Source organism: Poecilia mexicana, unplaced genomic scaffold, assembly GCF_051168715.1.
Source record: "Poecilia mexicana isolate PSO_F unplaced genomic scaffold, ASM5116871v1 scaffold_1, whole genome shotgun sequence".
Taxonomy (NCBI): domain Eukaryota; kingdom Metazoa; phylum Chordata; class Actinopteri; order Cyprinodontiformes; family Poeciliidae; genus Poecilia; species Poecilia mexicana.
Genome location: NW_028263370.1, coordinates 5,032,596 through 5,047,322, shown reverse-complemented (window position 1 = coordinate 5,047,322; position 14,727 = coordinate 5,032,596). Strand labels below are relative to the sequence as shown.

General features: G+C 41.2%; 1 protein-coding gene across 2 annotated transcripts in view; it reads right to left on the bottom strand.

Annotated features, from left to right (window-relative positions):
• myh11a (myosin, heavy chain 11a, smooth muscle) overlaps window positions 1-14,727 on the bottom strand; it is a 46,175-nt gene that overhangs the window by 2,265 nt on the left and 29,183 nt on the right. For both annotated transcript variants that reach the window (XM_015001806.2, XM_015001807.2), the window contains one exon: window positions 317-489. In XM_015001806.2, coding sequence (XP_014857292.2) covers window positions 317-489 — 173 coding nt within the window. The remainder of the gene's footprint in view (window positions 1-316; window positions 490-14,727) is intronic.

The following is a 14,727-nucleotide window of genomic DNA, read 5'->3' as shown; positions in this document are numbered from 1 at the left end:
AGTTGTAGCAAAATGTGTGTCTCCAAAAAAGAAAACAAAAAAACATGATTCATCCACAATTTTTTTAGGGTTTTATTTGTAGAAATTCTTAAAGTTGTGCTTCCTTTTCCGTCCACATCACAGTTAAGCTCAAGTTTGTGTGTTTTCTGAAACCACCAATTTCTGTATATAACAGAAGTGCTGGTACTATGACAAACTGTAAAACTAATTTGAGGACTACAAGTACATTTTCAATGGCAGTACGTTGACCAGCTCCTTTGATTAGTGTTGAGGATAAAACAAACCCATAAATGAGGTCAAAAGAAAACCGTCCTACCTGAGTTTGTTCTTGAGGGAGCTGACCTCGCGGCTCATGGTGTCATTGGCCTCGGTGGCTTCATCCAGCTCTCGCTGCAGCTTCCTGCGGGCCGCTGTAGCGCGCTGAGACTCTTCCTCAGACTCCTCCAACTGCCTCTTCAGCTGCTTCATGCGAGTATTTGCCTTCTCCGCCTGGTGGATTAGCAAAAGTAATATCCTAACTGAGAGCATGTTGCTTTTTATTTTGAAGTTTTTGCTAGCAAGTTTGTGTGTGTGTGTGTGTGTGTGTGTGTGTGTGTGTGCACAAAGTCACCTCGACAATTGCAGCAGAGAACTAGAAAATTCCTGCAGAAATTTTAAGGGGCCTGCCAACTGCACCTATCACTTTAAACCCAGCTTTTCAAGTTTGCCATGAAAAATAGATGTATGCACATCTGACATGCTTACCCCACCACTACAACACAGTAACTGAAAATATTGTATTATGACAATATGAGTTACCATTAAAAAGCAGGGTAAAAACCCCAAGTCAGTGAAATTCAATCCGAGACCGACGACTATAAGCTTCGCACGTGTTGTTCTCACTCATGGTTCCAAAATAAAAAAAAAAAACATGAATAAAGTTGGTAATTGTTAATTTCTAAAAAAAAGATCAATTTTCATACTAAGGATTCTAATTAACATTCAAAAATTCAGATCAGTAATAATTTTATGTAAGCAAAACATGAATAGTCACAGGAAATATGTATTCTTCCCACAATGCATTGTGAGATCTGATTCAGCGCTGTGACTACTCCTCTGTCTAGGACCCGTTGCTATGGTAATTAATGATCTGCACCTGGGCTGGCTCTCTCCCTGGTTTCTATACTTGTGAGACACCCAGTGTCGGTCTCCAGGACCCTGACAAAAAACCATAAGCCCTAGGAAAATTTTGAAAACATTTTACAGGAGCAGGCATGTGTATCTATGTCATGACCAACTTTGAGATCAATAGGCCTCTATTTGTGCCTGTGAGGGGGAGTTAAACAGAGTTTTGGAGTCAGACCTCCACTGTCCTGTGTGTGTGTTTCAGAGAGAAATCTTAGTGATGCTGCGAGTTCCTCAGACTCACGTTTTTTCGTTTTTCTCAATTTATGTCGTCATTTTTACACAGAATCCCAATAAAAGTAATAGCTCCAATGTCGGGATCGAGCCGCACGTTTTGATACCACTTTTGTGGGGTTTCTCGCAGCGGTACGAGCCGCATTAACGGTAATGGAAGAAGATGTTATAATAACTAGAAAATTCCGCAGAAATTTTAAGGGGCCTGCCAAGTGTGCCCTCCGCTTTAACCCCAGCGTTTCAAATTAGCCGTGAAAAGAAATAAAAGCAGTCTGACATACTTATTTCACCACTAGAACACAGTAACTGTAAATATTGTCAGGGGTATTATGACAATATGAGTCACCATTGGGAAACAGGATATAAACCCCAAGTCAGTGAAATTCAATCTGAGACCGACGACTATAAGCTTCGCACATGTGGTTCTTACTCATGGTCCAAAATAAAAAACATGAAGAAAGTTGTTAATAGTTAATTTCTAAAAACTATTTCAATTTTCTTAGAAAAGATTTTAATTTACACTCAAAAATTCAGACAAGTAATAATTTTATGTAAGCAAAACATGAATAGTCACACGAAATATGTATTCTTCCCACAATGCATTGTGAGATCTGATTCAGCGCTGTGGGAATACTCACTGCCTCTGTCTGCGGCCCGTTGCTATGGTAATTAATGATCTGCACCTGGGCTGGCACTGTCTTTCAGACAGGCTGGTTTCTATATTTGTGAGACACATAACGTCGGTCTACAGGACCCTGACAAAAAACTATAAGCCCTAGGAAAATTTTGAAAACATTTTACAGGAGCAGGCATGTGTATCTATGTCATGACCAAGTTTGACATCAATAGGCCGCTATTTGTGCCTGTGAGGGGGAGTTAAAAAGAGTTTTGGAGTCTGACCTCCACTGTCCTGTGTGTGTGTTTCAGAGAGAAATCTTAGTGATGCTGCGAGTTCCTCAGATTAAAGTTTTTTGGTTTTTTTAAATTTATGTCGTCATTTTTACACAGAATCCCAATAAAAATAATAGCTCCCTTCTCGGCATCGAGCCGCACGATTTGATACCACTTTTGTGGGGGTACACGCAGCGGTACGAGCCGCATTAACGGTAATGGAAGAAAAATAAAGATATAAACTAGAAAATTCCACAGAAATTTTAAGGGGCATGCCAAAGTGTGCCCGTCGGTTTTTAATCAAGCGTTCTGATGCAAAAAATTAGCATTAATGCTAAAGAAAGCTTCAATGTAGTCAATAACCTGTGGAGAGTCAGAAGCATGTGGACTAAGCTGTACTTGTACCATTCAGTATGTTGCATACGGTAAAATTAGCCAAAATGCTAATAATAGCATGAATGGTATCAGTAGAATGTGGGGTATCACCACCATGATGTCACCCATTGACTCAGTCCAATCAGTATTCTAAACATGGCTAATAAGTAAATAAATTGGCTAAAAGCTTATTTTAGTTAAAATGCTAATGCGTGCAAGGAAGTGCACTAGTGGGTGGCAGTGAAATGCTAATGTTTGTGCTGATGTTAATGAACTGCCTTGCTGCAAACATAAAAGAAGAATATTTTTGCACCGCCTGCGTCGGTGCACTGACGTGAGGGGAGTATGCAGGCTTTTATTTTGAAACTTTCAGTAAGCTTCATTTGAAATGGCAACACTAATCCCATGTGTAACAGTGGTTTGGTTAAAACGGTTTTCTAACACAAAAAAGAGCAATTACATGATGTAAAAATTGTCAAGGCTTTTATTTTGAAAATTTTCAAGAAGCTTCATTTGAAATTGTCACACTAATTTCATGTGTAATAGTGATCAGGTTAAATCAGTTATATGATGCTCAAAGCACAAGTAGTTCAGAATACCAGCCAACTCCTCCTCTGTAATAATTGAGTGTTCCGCCATGTTGTAGTTCTGACATGCTGCTCAGGCCTCTGTTTTAACTGAGTCTTTGCCATAGATAGAACTACAGTTATGGCAGTTCCTTTCTCTGGATTCTGTTGCTATAGCGATTGGCCCTCAGCCAACTGCTGTGGGTGTGAGACAGAAAGCTGGGGAAGGATTTCTATCTTTGAGACAACCATGAAATGCTAATGTTAATGAACTGCCTTGCTGCGCAAGGCAGTTCACTATCCTGAGAAAAAAAAACATTAAAAAAAAGATTTTCATTTTTGCATCGCCTACGGCGATGCACTTTTGTCAGTGCAATTTTCAGAGTTTTATTTTGAAACTTTCAGTAAACTTAATTTTCATAACCACACTAATCCAATGTGTAACAGTGGTTTGGTTAATCTACCTGTATAATGCCCAAAACAGGAAGTAGTTCGAACTGCCAGCTGAGGCCTCCTCTGTAATAATTGAGTGTTCCGCCATGTTGTAGTTCTGACCTTCTGCTCTGCCCTCTGTATTAAAGTGTTCCGCCATATTTAGAACTACAGAGTCTTTGTAGTCCAACCAGCAGTTCTCCCTATCTCTGCATTCTGTTGCTATGGTGATGAAACTGCCCTGCGTGTGTGTCAGAGACTTTATCTATCTTTATGAGACACCCAGTCAGTTTTAATGAAAAAAGCAGTCCGAACAACTGCTTCCCGTTCGGGATCCGTAAGCCCGATCCAAAAACCGTTTGAAGCATATGAGAGGGCTATTTGTCGTCTCATTTAGTACCGCGATTCATATCTGTAGCTCAATCACAGTAATTGCAGTGATGAGAGAAAAATGGTGTGCGTTGAGCTCAGAGATTTTTCAGAAATATATGTAAAACACTGGGGAGGAACGTCAGTTACCCTGTCCCAAAACTTTGCTCTGAAGCACCTGGACCGAAAACCGTAAGCCCTAGGGAAATTTTGAAAACATTTTACCGGAGCAGGCATACGTATCAATGTCATGACCAACTTTCATACCAATAGAGCAATTTTTGCACCCATGAGAGCAATTTCAAAATTATTTTGGGGTCAAAATTCCACTCTTTTTCTCACTCTAAAAAGCGGCAGTTGGTTTCAGTTACACTCTAAGGTTTCGGCAGTTGGAAATTTCGCTCGTTTTTCGCTTTTTACGTCGCCGTCGTAACTCCGATCCCCAATAAAAATAATAGCTCCAATGCCGGGATCGAGACACACGTTTTGATACCACTTTTGTGGGTGGGCACGCAGCGGTACGAGCCGCATTAACGGTAATGGAAGAAGTTGTTATAATAATAATAATATCCAGGCGTTCTATTGGGTGTAGATTAATAGGTGCCTGCCATGCAATGCATGGAGGCAGTGACTGACCTGCTTCGCAGGTCAGTCACTGCTCTCCCTATGCATTGCTATGGCATGCCCCAATAAATAAAGAGACATTCTATTGGGTGTAGAACAATAGGTGCCTGCCATGCAATGCATGGAGGCAGTGACTGACCTGCTTCGCAGGTCAGTCACTGCTCTCCCTATGCATTGCTTATGGCAGGCCCCAACTAGAAAATTCCGCAGAAATTTTGAGGGGCATGCCAAAGTGTGCCCGTCGCTTTTTAATCAAGCCTTCTGATGCAAAAAATTAGCATTAATGCTAAAGAAAGCTGCAATGTAGTCAATAACCTGTGGTGAGTCAGAAACATGTTGACTAAACTGTACCTGTACCATTCAGTATGTTGAAATTAATGCATAAGCCAAAATGCTAATATTAGCATGAAGACTAATATTCATGTAGGATGTGTGGCATCACTAGCATGTTTTCTGTCATTGATTTACTCCATTCAGTATACTGAACATCGCTAATAAGTAAGAAAATTATCTAATAGCTACCTTTAGGGAAAAGGCTAATGCTAATGCTAATGCACTGCATTGCTGCGCAAGGCAGTGCACTAGTGGGGGCAGTAAAATGCTAAACTTGTGGTAATGTTAATGAACTGCCTTGCTGCGCAAGGCAGTTCACTATCCTGAGGGAAAAAAATGCGAAAAAAGCTTAATATTATTGCAACGCCTACGGCGTTGCACTAGCATGAGAGGAATATGCAGACTTTTATTTTGAAACTTTCAGTAGGCTTCATTTTAACCACCACACCAATTCAATGTGTAACAGTAGTTTGTTTAAACATTTCACATAAAGCCCAAAGCTGATGTGAAAAATATCAAGGCTTTTATTTTGAAATTTTCATTAAGCTTCATTTTAATTGACCACAGCAATAAAATGTGTAACAGTGGTTGGGTTAATCCAACTATATAATGCCCAAAACAGCAAGTAGTTCTAAATGCCAGTTCAGCCCTAATCTGTGGTATCTGAGAGTTCCGCCATGTTGTAGTTCTGACCTTCAGTCATTGTAGTTCTAAAGAGCAGCTCAACTATCATGTTAGTGAGACACACAGGGAGAGAGAATTCTAACTGTTTGAAGCAGTTAGTTTTTCTGATCAAAGCGGCTTACTGTTCAGCATCCATAAGAGCAATCCGAAAACTTTTTGAAGCATATAAGAGGGCAATTTCTTGTCTCCGATGGAACCACGATTTAAATCTGTAGTTCTCTCTGCACTAACCTGAGAGAAAAACATAATAAAGGCCTGAGAGGAATATTCAGGCTTTTATTTTGAAATTTTCAGTAAGCTTCATTTTAAATGGCCACACTAATCCCATGTCTAACAGTGGTTGGGTTAAACCAGTTCATATATAATGCCCAGAACATTCTGCCCTGTCTGTAGTTATAACATTCTGCTCACCTTCTTTCTGTAATAAGTCAGAGTTCCACCATTATTTACTTCTTAACTGCCAGCTCAGCCCTCCTTTGTAATGATTGAGGGTTCCACCATGTTGACCTTCCGACCTTCTGCTCAGGCCTCTGTAGTAAAGTGTTCCATCGTGTTTAGAACTACAAAGATGGTGTTTTTGTAGTCCTAAGGAGCAGTTTGGCTTTTGTCTGTGTTCTGTTGCTATAGTGATCAAGCCTCCCCCTGTGTTTCTCCAGACAGGGGGAGAAACAATTCTATGTGTTTGAGCCAGCCAGTTTCACTCCAAAAAGCTGTCCGAACAACTCCTTTCCATTCGGGAACCGTGATACGTATTCGGAAACCGTTTGAAGCGTATGAGAGGGCTATTTGTCGTCTCATTTAGTACCGCGATTCATATCTGTAGCTCATTCACAGTAATTGCAGTGATGAGAGAAAAATGGTGTGCGCTGAGCTCAGAACTTTTTGCAGAAATGTATGTAAAAAGAGCAATTACATGATGTAAAAATTGTCAAGGCTTTTATTTTGAAAATTTTCAATAAGCTTCATTTGAAATTGCCACACTAATTTCATGTGTAATAGTGATCAGGTTAAATCAGTTATATAATGCTCAAAGCACAAGTAGTTTATAATACCAGCCAACTCCTCCTCTGTAATAACTGAGTGTTCCGCCATGTTGTAGTTCTGACATGCTGCTCAGGCCTCTGTTTTAACTGAGTCTTGGCCATAGATAGAACTACAGTTATGGCAGTTATGGCTGCTGGTTTGTAGTCCAAACCAGCAGATTTGCCTTTCTCTGGATTCTGTTGCTCTAGCGATTGGCCCTCAGCCAACTGCTGTGTGTGTGAGACAGAAAGCTGGGGAAGGATTTCAATGTTTGAGACAACCATGAAATGCTAATGTTAATGAACTGCCTTGCTGCGCAAGGCAGTTCACTATCCTGAGAAAAAAAACATAAAAAAAAGATTTTCATTTTTGCATCGCCTACGGCGATGCACTTTTGTCAGTGCAATTTTCAGAGTTTTATTTTGAAACTTTCAGTAAACTTAATTTTCATAACCACACTAATCCAATGTGTAACAGTGGTTTGGTTAATCCACCTGTATAAAGCCCAAAACAGGAAGTAGTTCTAACTGCCAGCTCAGGCCTCCTCTGTAATAATTGAGTGTCCCGCCATGTTGTAGTTCTGACCTCCTGCTCTGCCCTCTGTATTAAAGTGTTCCGCCATGTTTAGAACTACAGAGTCTTTGTAGTCCAAACCAGCAGCTGTGCCTTCCTCTGCATTCTGTTGCTATAGTGATGAAAGTGCCCTGTGTGTGTCAGGCTTATCTATCTTTATGAGACACCCAGTCAGTTTTAATGGAAAAAGCAGTCCGAACGACTGCTTCCCGTTCAGGATCCGTAAGGCCGATCCAAAAACCGTTTGAAGCATATGAGAGGGCTATTTGTCGTCTCATTTAGTACCGCGATTCATATCTGTAGCTCATTCACAGTAATTGCAGTGATGAGAGAAAAATGGTGTGCGCTGAGCTCAGAGCTTTTTCAGAAATGTATGTAAAACACTGGGGAGCAGCATCAGTTATCCTGTCCCAAAACTTTGCTCTGAAGCACCTAGACCAAAAACCGTAAGCCCTAGGGAAATTTTGAAAACATTTTACCGGAGCAGGCATTCGTATCAATGTCATGACCGACTTTCATACCAATAGAGCAATTTTTGCACCCATGAGAGCGATTTCAAAATTATTTTGGGGTCAAAATTCCACCCTTTTTCTCACTCTAAAAAGCGGCAGTTGGTTTCAGTTACACTCTAAGGTTTCGGCAGTTGGAAATTTCGCTCGTTTTTCGCTTTTTACGTCGCCGTCGTAACTCCGATCCCCAATAAAAATAATAGCTCCCTTCCCGGGATTGAGCCGCACATTTTGATACCACTTTTGTGGGGTTTCTCGCAGCGGTACGAGCCGCATTAACGGTGACGGAAGAAAAATAAATAACTAGAAAATTCCACAGAAATTTTAAGGGGCATGCCAAAGTGTGCCCGTCGGTTTTTAATCAAGCATTCTGATGCAAAAAATTAGCATTTATGCTAAAGAAAGCTGCAATGTAGTCAATAACCTGTGGCGAGTCAGAAACATGTTGACTAAACTGTACCTGTACCATTCAGTATGTTGAAATTAATGCATAAGCCAAAATGCTAATATTAGCGTGAAGACTAATATTCATGTAGGATGTGTGGCATCACTAGCATGTTTTCTGTCATTGATTTACTCCATTCAGTATACTGAACATCGCTAATAAGTAAGAAAATTAGCTAATAGCTACCTTTAGGGAAAAGACTAATGCTAATGCTAATGCACTGCCTTGCTGCGCAAGGCAGTGCACTAGTGGGGGCAGTAAAATGCTAAACTTGTGCTAATGTTAATGAACTGCCTTGCTGCGCAAGGCAGTTCATTATCCTGAGGAAAAAAATGCGAAAAAAGCTTAATATTATTGCAACGCCTACGGCGTTGCACTAGCATGAGAGGAATATGCAGACTTTTATTTTGAAACTTTCAGTAGGCTTCATTTTAACCACCACACCAATTCAATGTGTAACAGTAGTTTGTTTAAACCATTCACATAAAGCCCAAAGCTGATGTGAAAAATATCAAGGCTTTTATTTTGAAATTTTCATTAAGCTTCATTTTAATTGACCACAGCAATAAAATGTGTAACAGTGGTTGGGTTAATCCAACTATATAATGCCCAAAACAGCAAGTAGTTCTAAATGCCAGTTCAGCCCTAATCTGTGGTATCTGAGAGTTCCGCCATGTTGTAGTTCTGACCTTCAGTCATTGTAGTTCTAAAGAGCAGCTCAACTATCATGTTAGTGAGACACACAGGGAGAGACAGAATTCTAACAGTTTGAAGCAGTTAGTTTCAAAGCGGCTTACTGTTCAGCATCCATAAGAGCAATCCGAAAACTTTTTGAAGCATATAAGAGGGCAGTGATTTAAATCTGTAGTTGTCTCTGCACTAACCTGAGAGAAAAACATAATAAAGGCCTGAGAGGAATATTCAGGCTTTTATTTTGAAATTTTCAGTAAGCTTCATTTTAAATGGCCACACTAATCCCATGTCTAACAGTGGTTGGGTTAAACCAGTTTATATATAAAGCCCAGAACATTCTGCCCTGTCTGTAGTTATAACATTCTGCTCACCTTCTTTCTGTAATAAGTCAGAGTTCCACCATTATGTACTTCTTAACTGCCAGCTCAGCCCTCCTTTGTAATGATTGAGGGTTCCACCATGTTGACCTTCCGACCTTCTGCTCAGGCCTCTGTAGTAAAGTGTTCCATCGTGTTTAGAACTACAAAGATGGCGTTTTTGTAGTCCTAAGGAGCAGTTTGGCTTTTGTCTGTGTTCTGTTGCTATAGTGATCAAGCCTCCCCCTGTGTTTCTCCAGACAGGGGGAGAAACAATTCTATGTGTTTGAGCCAGCCAGTTTCACTCCAAAAAGCTGTCCGAACAACTCCTTTCCATTCGGGAACCGTGATACGTATTCGAAAACCGTTTGAAGCATATGAGAGGGCTATTTGTCGTCTCATTTAGTACCGCGATTCATATCTGTAGCTCATTCACAGTAATTGCAGTGATGAGAGAAAAATAGTGTGCGCTGAGCTCAGAACTTTTTGCAGAAATGTATGTGAAAAGAGCAATTACATGATGTAAAAATTGTCAAGGCTTTTATTTTGAAAATTTTCAATAAGCTTCATTTGAAATGGTCACACTAATTTCATGTGTAATAGTGATCGGGTTAAATCAGTTATATGATGCTCAAAGCACAAGTAGTTCAGAATACCAGCCAACTCCTCCTCTGTAATAATTGAGTGTTCCGCCATGTTGTAGTTCTGACATGCTGCTCAGGCCTCTGTTTTAACTGAGTCTTGGCCATAGATAGAACTACAGTTATGGCAGTTATGGCTGCTGGTTTGTAGTCCAAACCAGCAGATTTCCCTTTCTCTGGATTCTGTTGCTGTAGCGATTGGCCCTCAGCCAACTGCTGTGTGTGTGAGACAGAAAGCTGGGGAAGGATTTCAATCTTTGAGACAACCATGAAATGCTAATGTTAATGAACTGCCTTGCTGCGCAAGGCAGTTCACTATCCTGAGAAAAAAAAACATAAAAAAAAGATTTTCATTTTTGCATCGCCTACGGCGATGCACTTTTGTCAGTGCAATTTTCAGAGTTTTATTTTGAAACTTTCAGTAAACTTAATTTTCATAACCACACTAATCCAATGTGTAACAGTGGTTTGGTTAATCCATCTGTATAATGCCCAAAACAGGAAGTAGTTCTAACTGCCAGCTCAGGCCTCCTCTGTAATAATTGAGTGTTCCGCCATGTTGTAGTTCTGACCTTCTGCTCTGCCCTCTGTATTAAAGTGTTCCGCCATTCTTAGGACTACAGAGTATTTGTAGTCCAAACCCCAGCAGTCCTCCCTATCTCTGCATTCTGTTGCTATAGTGATGAAAGTGCCCTGTGTGTGTCAGACTTATCTATCTTTATGAGACACCCAGTCAGTTTTAATGAAAAAAGCAGTCCGAACGACTGCTTCCCGTTCAGGATCCGTAAGGCCGATCCAAAAACCGTTTGAAGCATATGAGAGGGCTATCTGTCATCTCATCTATTACCGCGATTCATATCTGTAGCTCAATCACAGTAATTGCAGTGATGAGAGAAAAATGGTGTGCGCTGAGCTCAGAGATTTTTCAGAAATGTATGTAAAACACTGGGGAGGAGCGTCAGTTATCCTGTCCCAAAACTTTGCTCTGAAGCACCTAGACCGAAAACCGTAAGCCCTAGGGAAATTTTGAAAACATTTTACCGGAGCAGGCATTCGTATCAATGTCATGACCGACTTTCATACCAATAGAGCAATTTTTGCACCTATGAGAGCGATTTCAAAATTATTTTGGGGTCAAAATTCCACCCTGTTTCTCACTCTAAAAAAGCGGCAGTTGGTGTCAGTTACACTCTGCGTTTCGGCAGTTGGAAATTTCGCTCGTTTTTCGCTTTTTACGTCGCCATCGTAACTCCGATCCCCAATAAAAATAATAGCTCCCTTCTCGGCATCGAGCCGCACGATTTGATACCACTTTTGTGGGTGGGCACGCAGCGGTACGAGCCGCATTAACGGTAATGGAAGAAAAATAAAGATATATATAAATAAAGAGACATTCTATTAGGTGAAGAACAATAGGTGCCTGCCATGCAATGCATGGAGGCAGTGACTGACCTGCTTCGCAGGTCAGTCACTGCTCTCCTTATGCATTGCTAATGGCATGCCCCAACTATAATAAAGAGGCATTCTATTGGGTGTAGAACAATAGGTGCCTGCCATGCAATGCATGGAGGCAGTGACTGACCTGCTTCGCAGGTCAGTCACTGCTCTCCTTATGCATTGCTATGGCATGCCCCAATAATAAACAGACATTCTATTGGGTGTAGAACAATAGGTGCCTGCCATGCAATGCATGGAGGCAGTGACTGACCTGCTTCGCAGGTCAGTCACTGCTCTCCTTATGCATTGCTAATGGCATGCCCCAACTATAATAAAGAGGCATTCTATTGGGTGTAGAACAATAGGTGCCTGCCATGCAATGCATGGAGGCAGTGACTGACCTGCTTCGCAGGTCAGTCACTGCTCTCCTTATGCATTGCTATGGCATGCCCCAATAATAAACAGACATTCTATTGGGTGTAGAACAATAGGTGCCTGCCATGCAATGCATGGAGGCAGTGACTGACCTGCTTCGCAGGTCAGTCACTGCTCTCCTTATGCATTGCTAATGGCATGCCCCAACTATAATAAAGAGGCATTCTATTGGGTGTAGAACAATAGGTGCCTGCCATGCAATGCATGGAGGCAGTGACTGACCTGCTTCGCAGGTCAGTCACTGCTCTCCTTATGCATTGCTATGGCATGCCCCAATAATAAACAGACATTCTATTGGGTGTAGAACAATAGGTGCCTGCCATGCAATGCATGGAGGCAGTGACTGACCTGCTTCGCAGGTCAGTCACTGCTCTCCTTATGCATTGCTAATGGCATGCCCCAACTATAATAAAGAGGCATTCTATTGGGTGTAGAACAATAGGTGCCTGCCATGCAATGCATGGAGGCAGTGACTGACCTGCTTCGCAGGTCAGTCACTGCTCTCCCTATGCATTGCTTATGGCAGGCCCCAACTAGAAAATTCCGCAGAAATTTTAAGGGGCATGCCAAAGTGTGCCCGTCGGTTTTTAATCAAGCGTTCTAATGCAAAAAATTAGCATTAATGCTAAAGAAAGCTTCAATGTAGTCAATAACCTGTGGTGAGTCAGAAACATGTTGACTAAACTGCACCTGTACCATTCAGTATGTTGAAATTAATGCATAAGCCAAAATGCTAATATTAGCGTGAAGACTAATATTCATGTAGGATGTTAGGATGTTAGGATGTGCACCGCCTTGCTGCGCAAGGCAGTGCACTAGTGGGGGCAGTAAAATGCTAAATTTTGTGCTAATGTTGTGCACAATCTTGTGCTAATGTTAATGAACTGCCTTGCTGCGCAAGGCAGTTCACTACCCTGAGGAAAAAAAATGCGAAAAAAGCTTAATATTATTGCAACGCCTACGGCGTTGCACTAGCATGAGAGGAGTGCAGCAACTCTTTGAAGCAGTTAGTTTTTCTGATCAAAGCGGCTTACTGTTCAGCATCCATAAGAGCAATCCGAAAACTTTTTGAAGCATATAAGAGGGCAATTTCTTGTCTCCGATGGAACCACGATTTAAATCTGTAGTTCTCTCTGCACTAACCTGAGAGAAAAACATAATAAAGGCCTGAGAGGAATATTCAGGCTTTTATTTTGAAATTTTCAGTAAGCTTCATTTTAAATGGCCACACTAATCCCATGTCTAACAGTGGTTGGGTTAAACCAGTTCATATATAATGCCCAGAACATTCTGCCCTGTCTGTAGTTATAACATTCTGCTCACCTTCTTTCTGTAATAAGTCAGAGTTCCACCATTATTTACTTCTTAACTGCCAGCTCAGCCCTCCTTTGTAATGATTGAGGGTTCCACCATGTTGACCTTCCGACCTTCTGCTCAGGCCTCTGTAGTAAAGTGTTCCATCGTGTTTAGAACTACAAAGATGGTGTTTTTGTAGTCCTAAGGAGCAGTTTGGCTTTTGTCTGTGTTCTGTTGCTATAGTGATCAAGCCTCCCCCTGTGTTTCTCCAGACAGGGGGAGAAACAATTCTATCTGTTTGAGCCAGCCAGTTTCACTCCAAAAAGCTGTCCGAACAACTCCTTTCCATTCGGGAACCGTGATACGTATTCGAAAACCGTTTGAAGCGTATGAGAGGGCTATTTGTCGTCTCATTTAGTACCGCGATTCATATCTGTAGCTCATTCACAGTAATTGCAGTGATGAGAGAAAAATGGTGTGCGCTGAGCTCAGAACTTTTTGCAGAAATGTATGTAAAAAGAGCAATTACATGATGTAAAAATTGTCAAGGCTTTTATTTTGAAAATTTTCAATAAGCTTCATTTGAAATTGCCACACTAATTTCATGTGTAATAGTGATCAGGTTAAATCAGTTATATAATGCTCAAAGCACAAGTTGTTTATAATACCAGCCAACTCCTCCTCTGTAATAATTGAGTGTTCCGCCATGTTGTAGTTCTGACATGCTGCTCAGGCCTCTGTTTTAACTGAGTCTTGGCCATAGATAGAACTACAGTTATGGCAGTTATGGCTGCTGGTTTGTAGTCCAAACCAGCAGCCTTTCTCTGGATTCTGTTGCTCTAGCGATTGGCCCTCAGCCAACTGCTGTGTGTGTGAGACAGAAAGCTGGGGAAGGATTTCAATCTTTAAGACAACCATGAAATGCTAATGTTAATGAACTGCCTTGCTGCGCAAGGCAGTTCACTATCCTGAGAAAAAAAACATAAAAAAAAGATTTTCATTTTTGCATCGCCTACGGCGATGCACTTTTGTCAGTGCAATTTTCAGAGTTTTATTTTGAAACTTTCAGTAAACTTAATTTTCATAACCACACTAATCCAATGTGTAACAGTGGTTTGGTTAATCCACCTGTATAATGCCCAAAACAGGAAGTAGTTCTAACTGCCAGCTCAGGCCTCCTCTGTAATAATTGAGTGTTCCGCCATGTTGTAGTTCTGACCTTCTGCTCTGCCCTCTGCATTAAAGTGTTCCGCCATATTTAGAACTACAGAGTCTTTGTAGTCCAAACCCCAGCAGTTCTCCCTCTCTGCATTCTGTTGCTATAGTGATGAAAGTGCCCTGTGTGTGTCAGACTTATCTATCTTTATGAGACACCCAGTCAGTTTTAATGGAAAAAGCAGTCCGAACGACTGCTTCCCGTTCGGGTTCCGTAAGTCCGATCCAAAAACCGTTTGAAGCATATGAGAGGGCTATTTCTCATCTCATCTATTACCGCGATTCATATCTGTAGCTCAATCACAGTAATTGCAGTGATGAGAGAAAAATGGTGTGCGCTGAGCTCAGAGATTTTTCAGAAATGTATGTAAAACACTGGAGAGGAGCGTCAGTTATCCTGTCCCAAAACTTTGCTCTGAAGCACCTGGACCG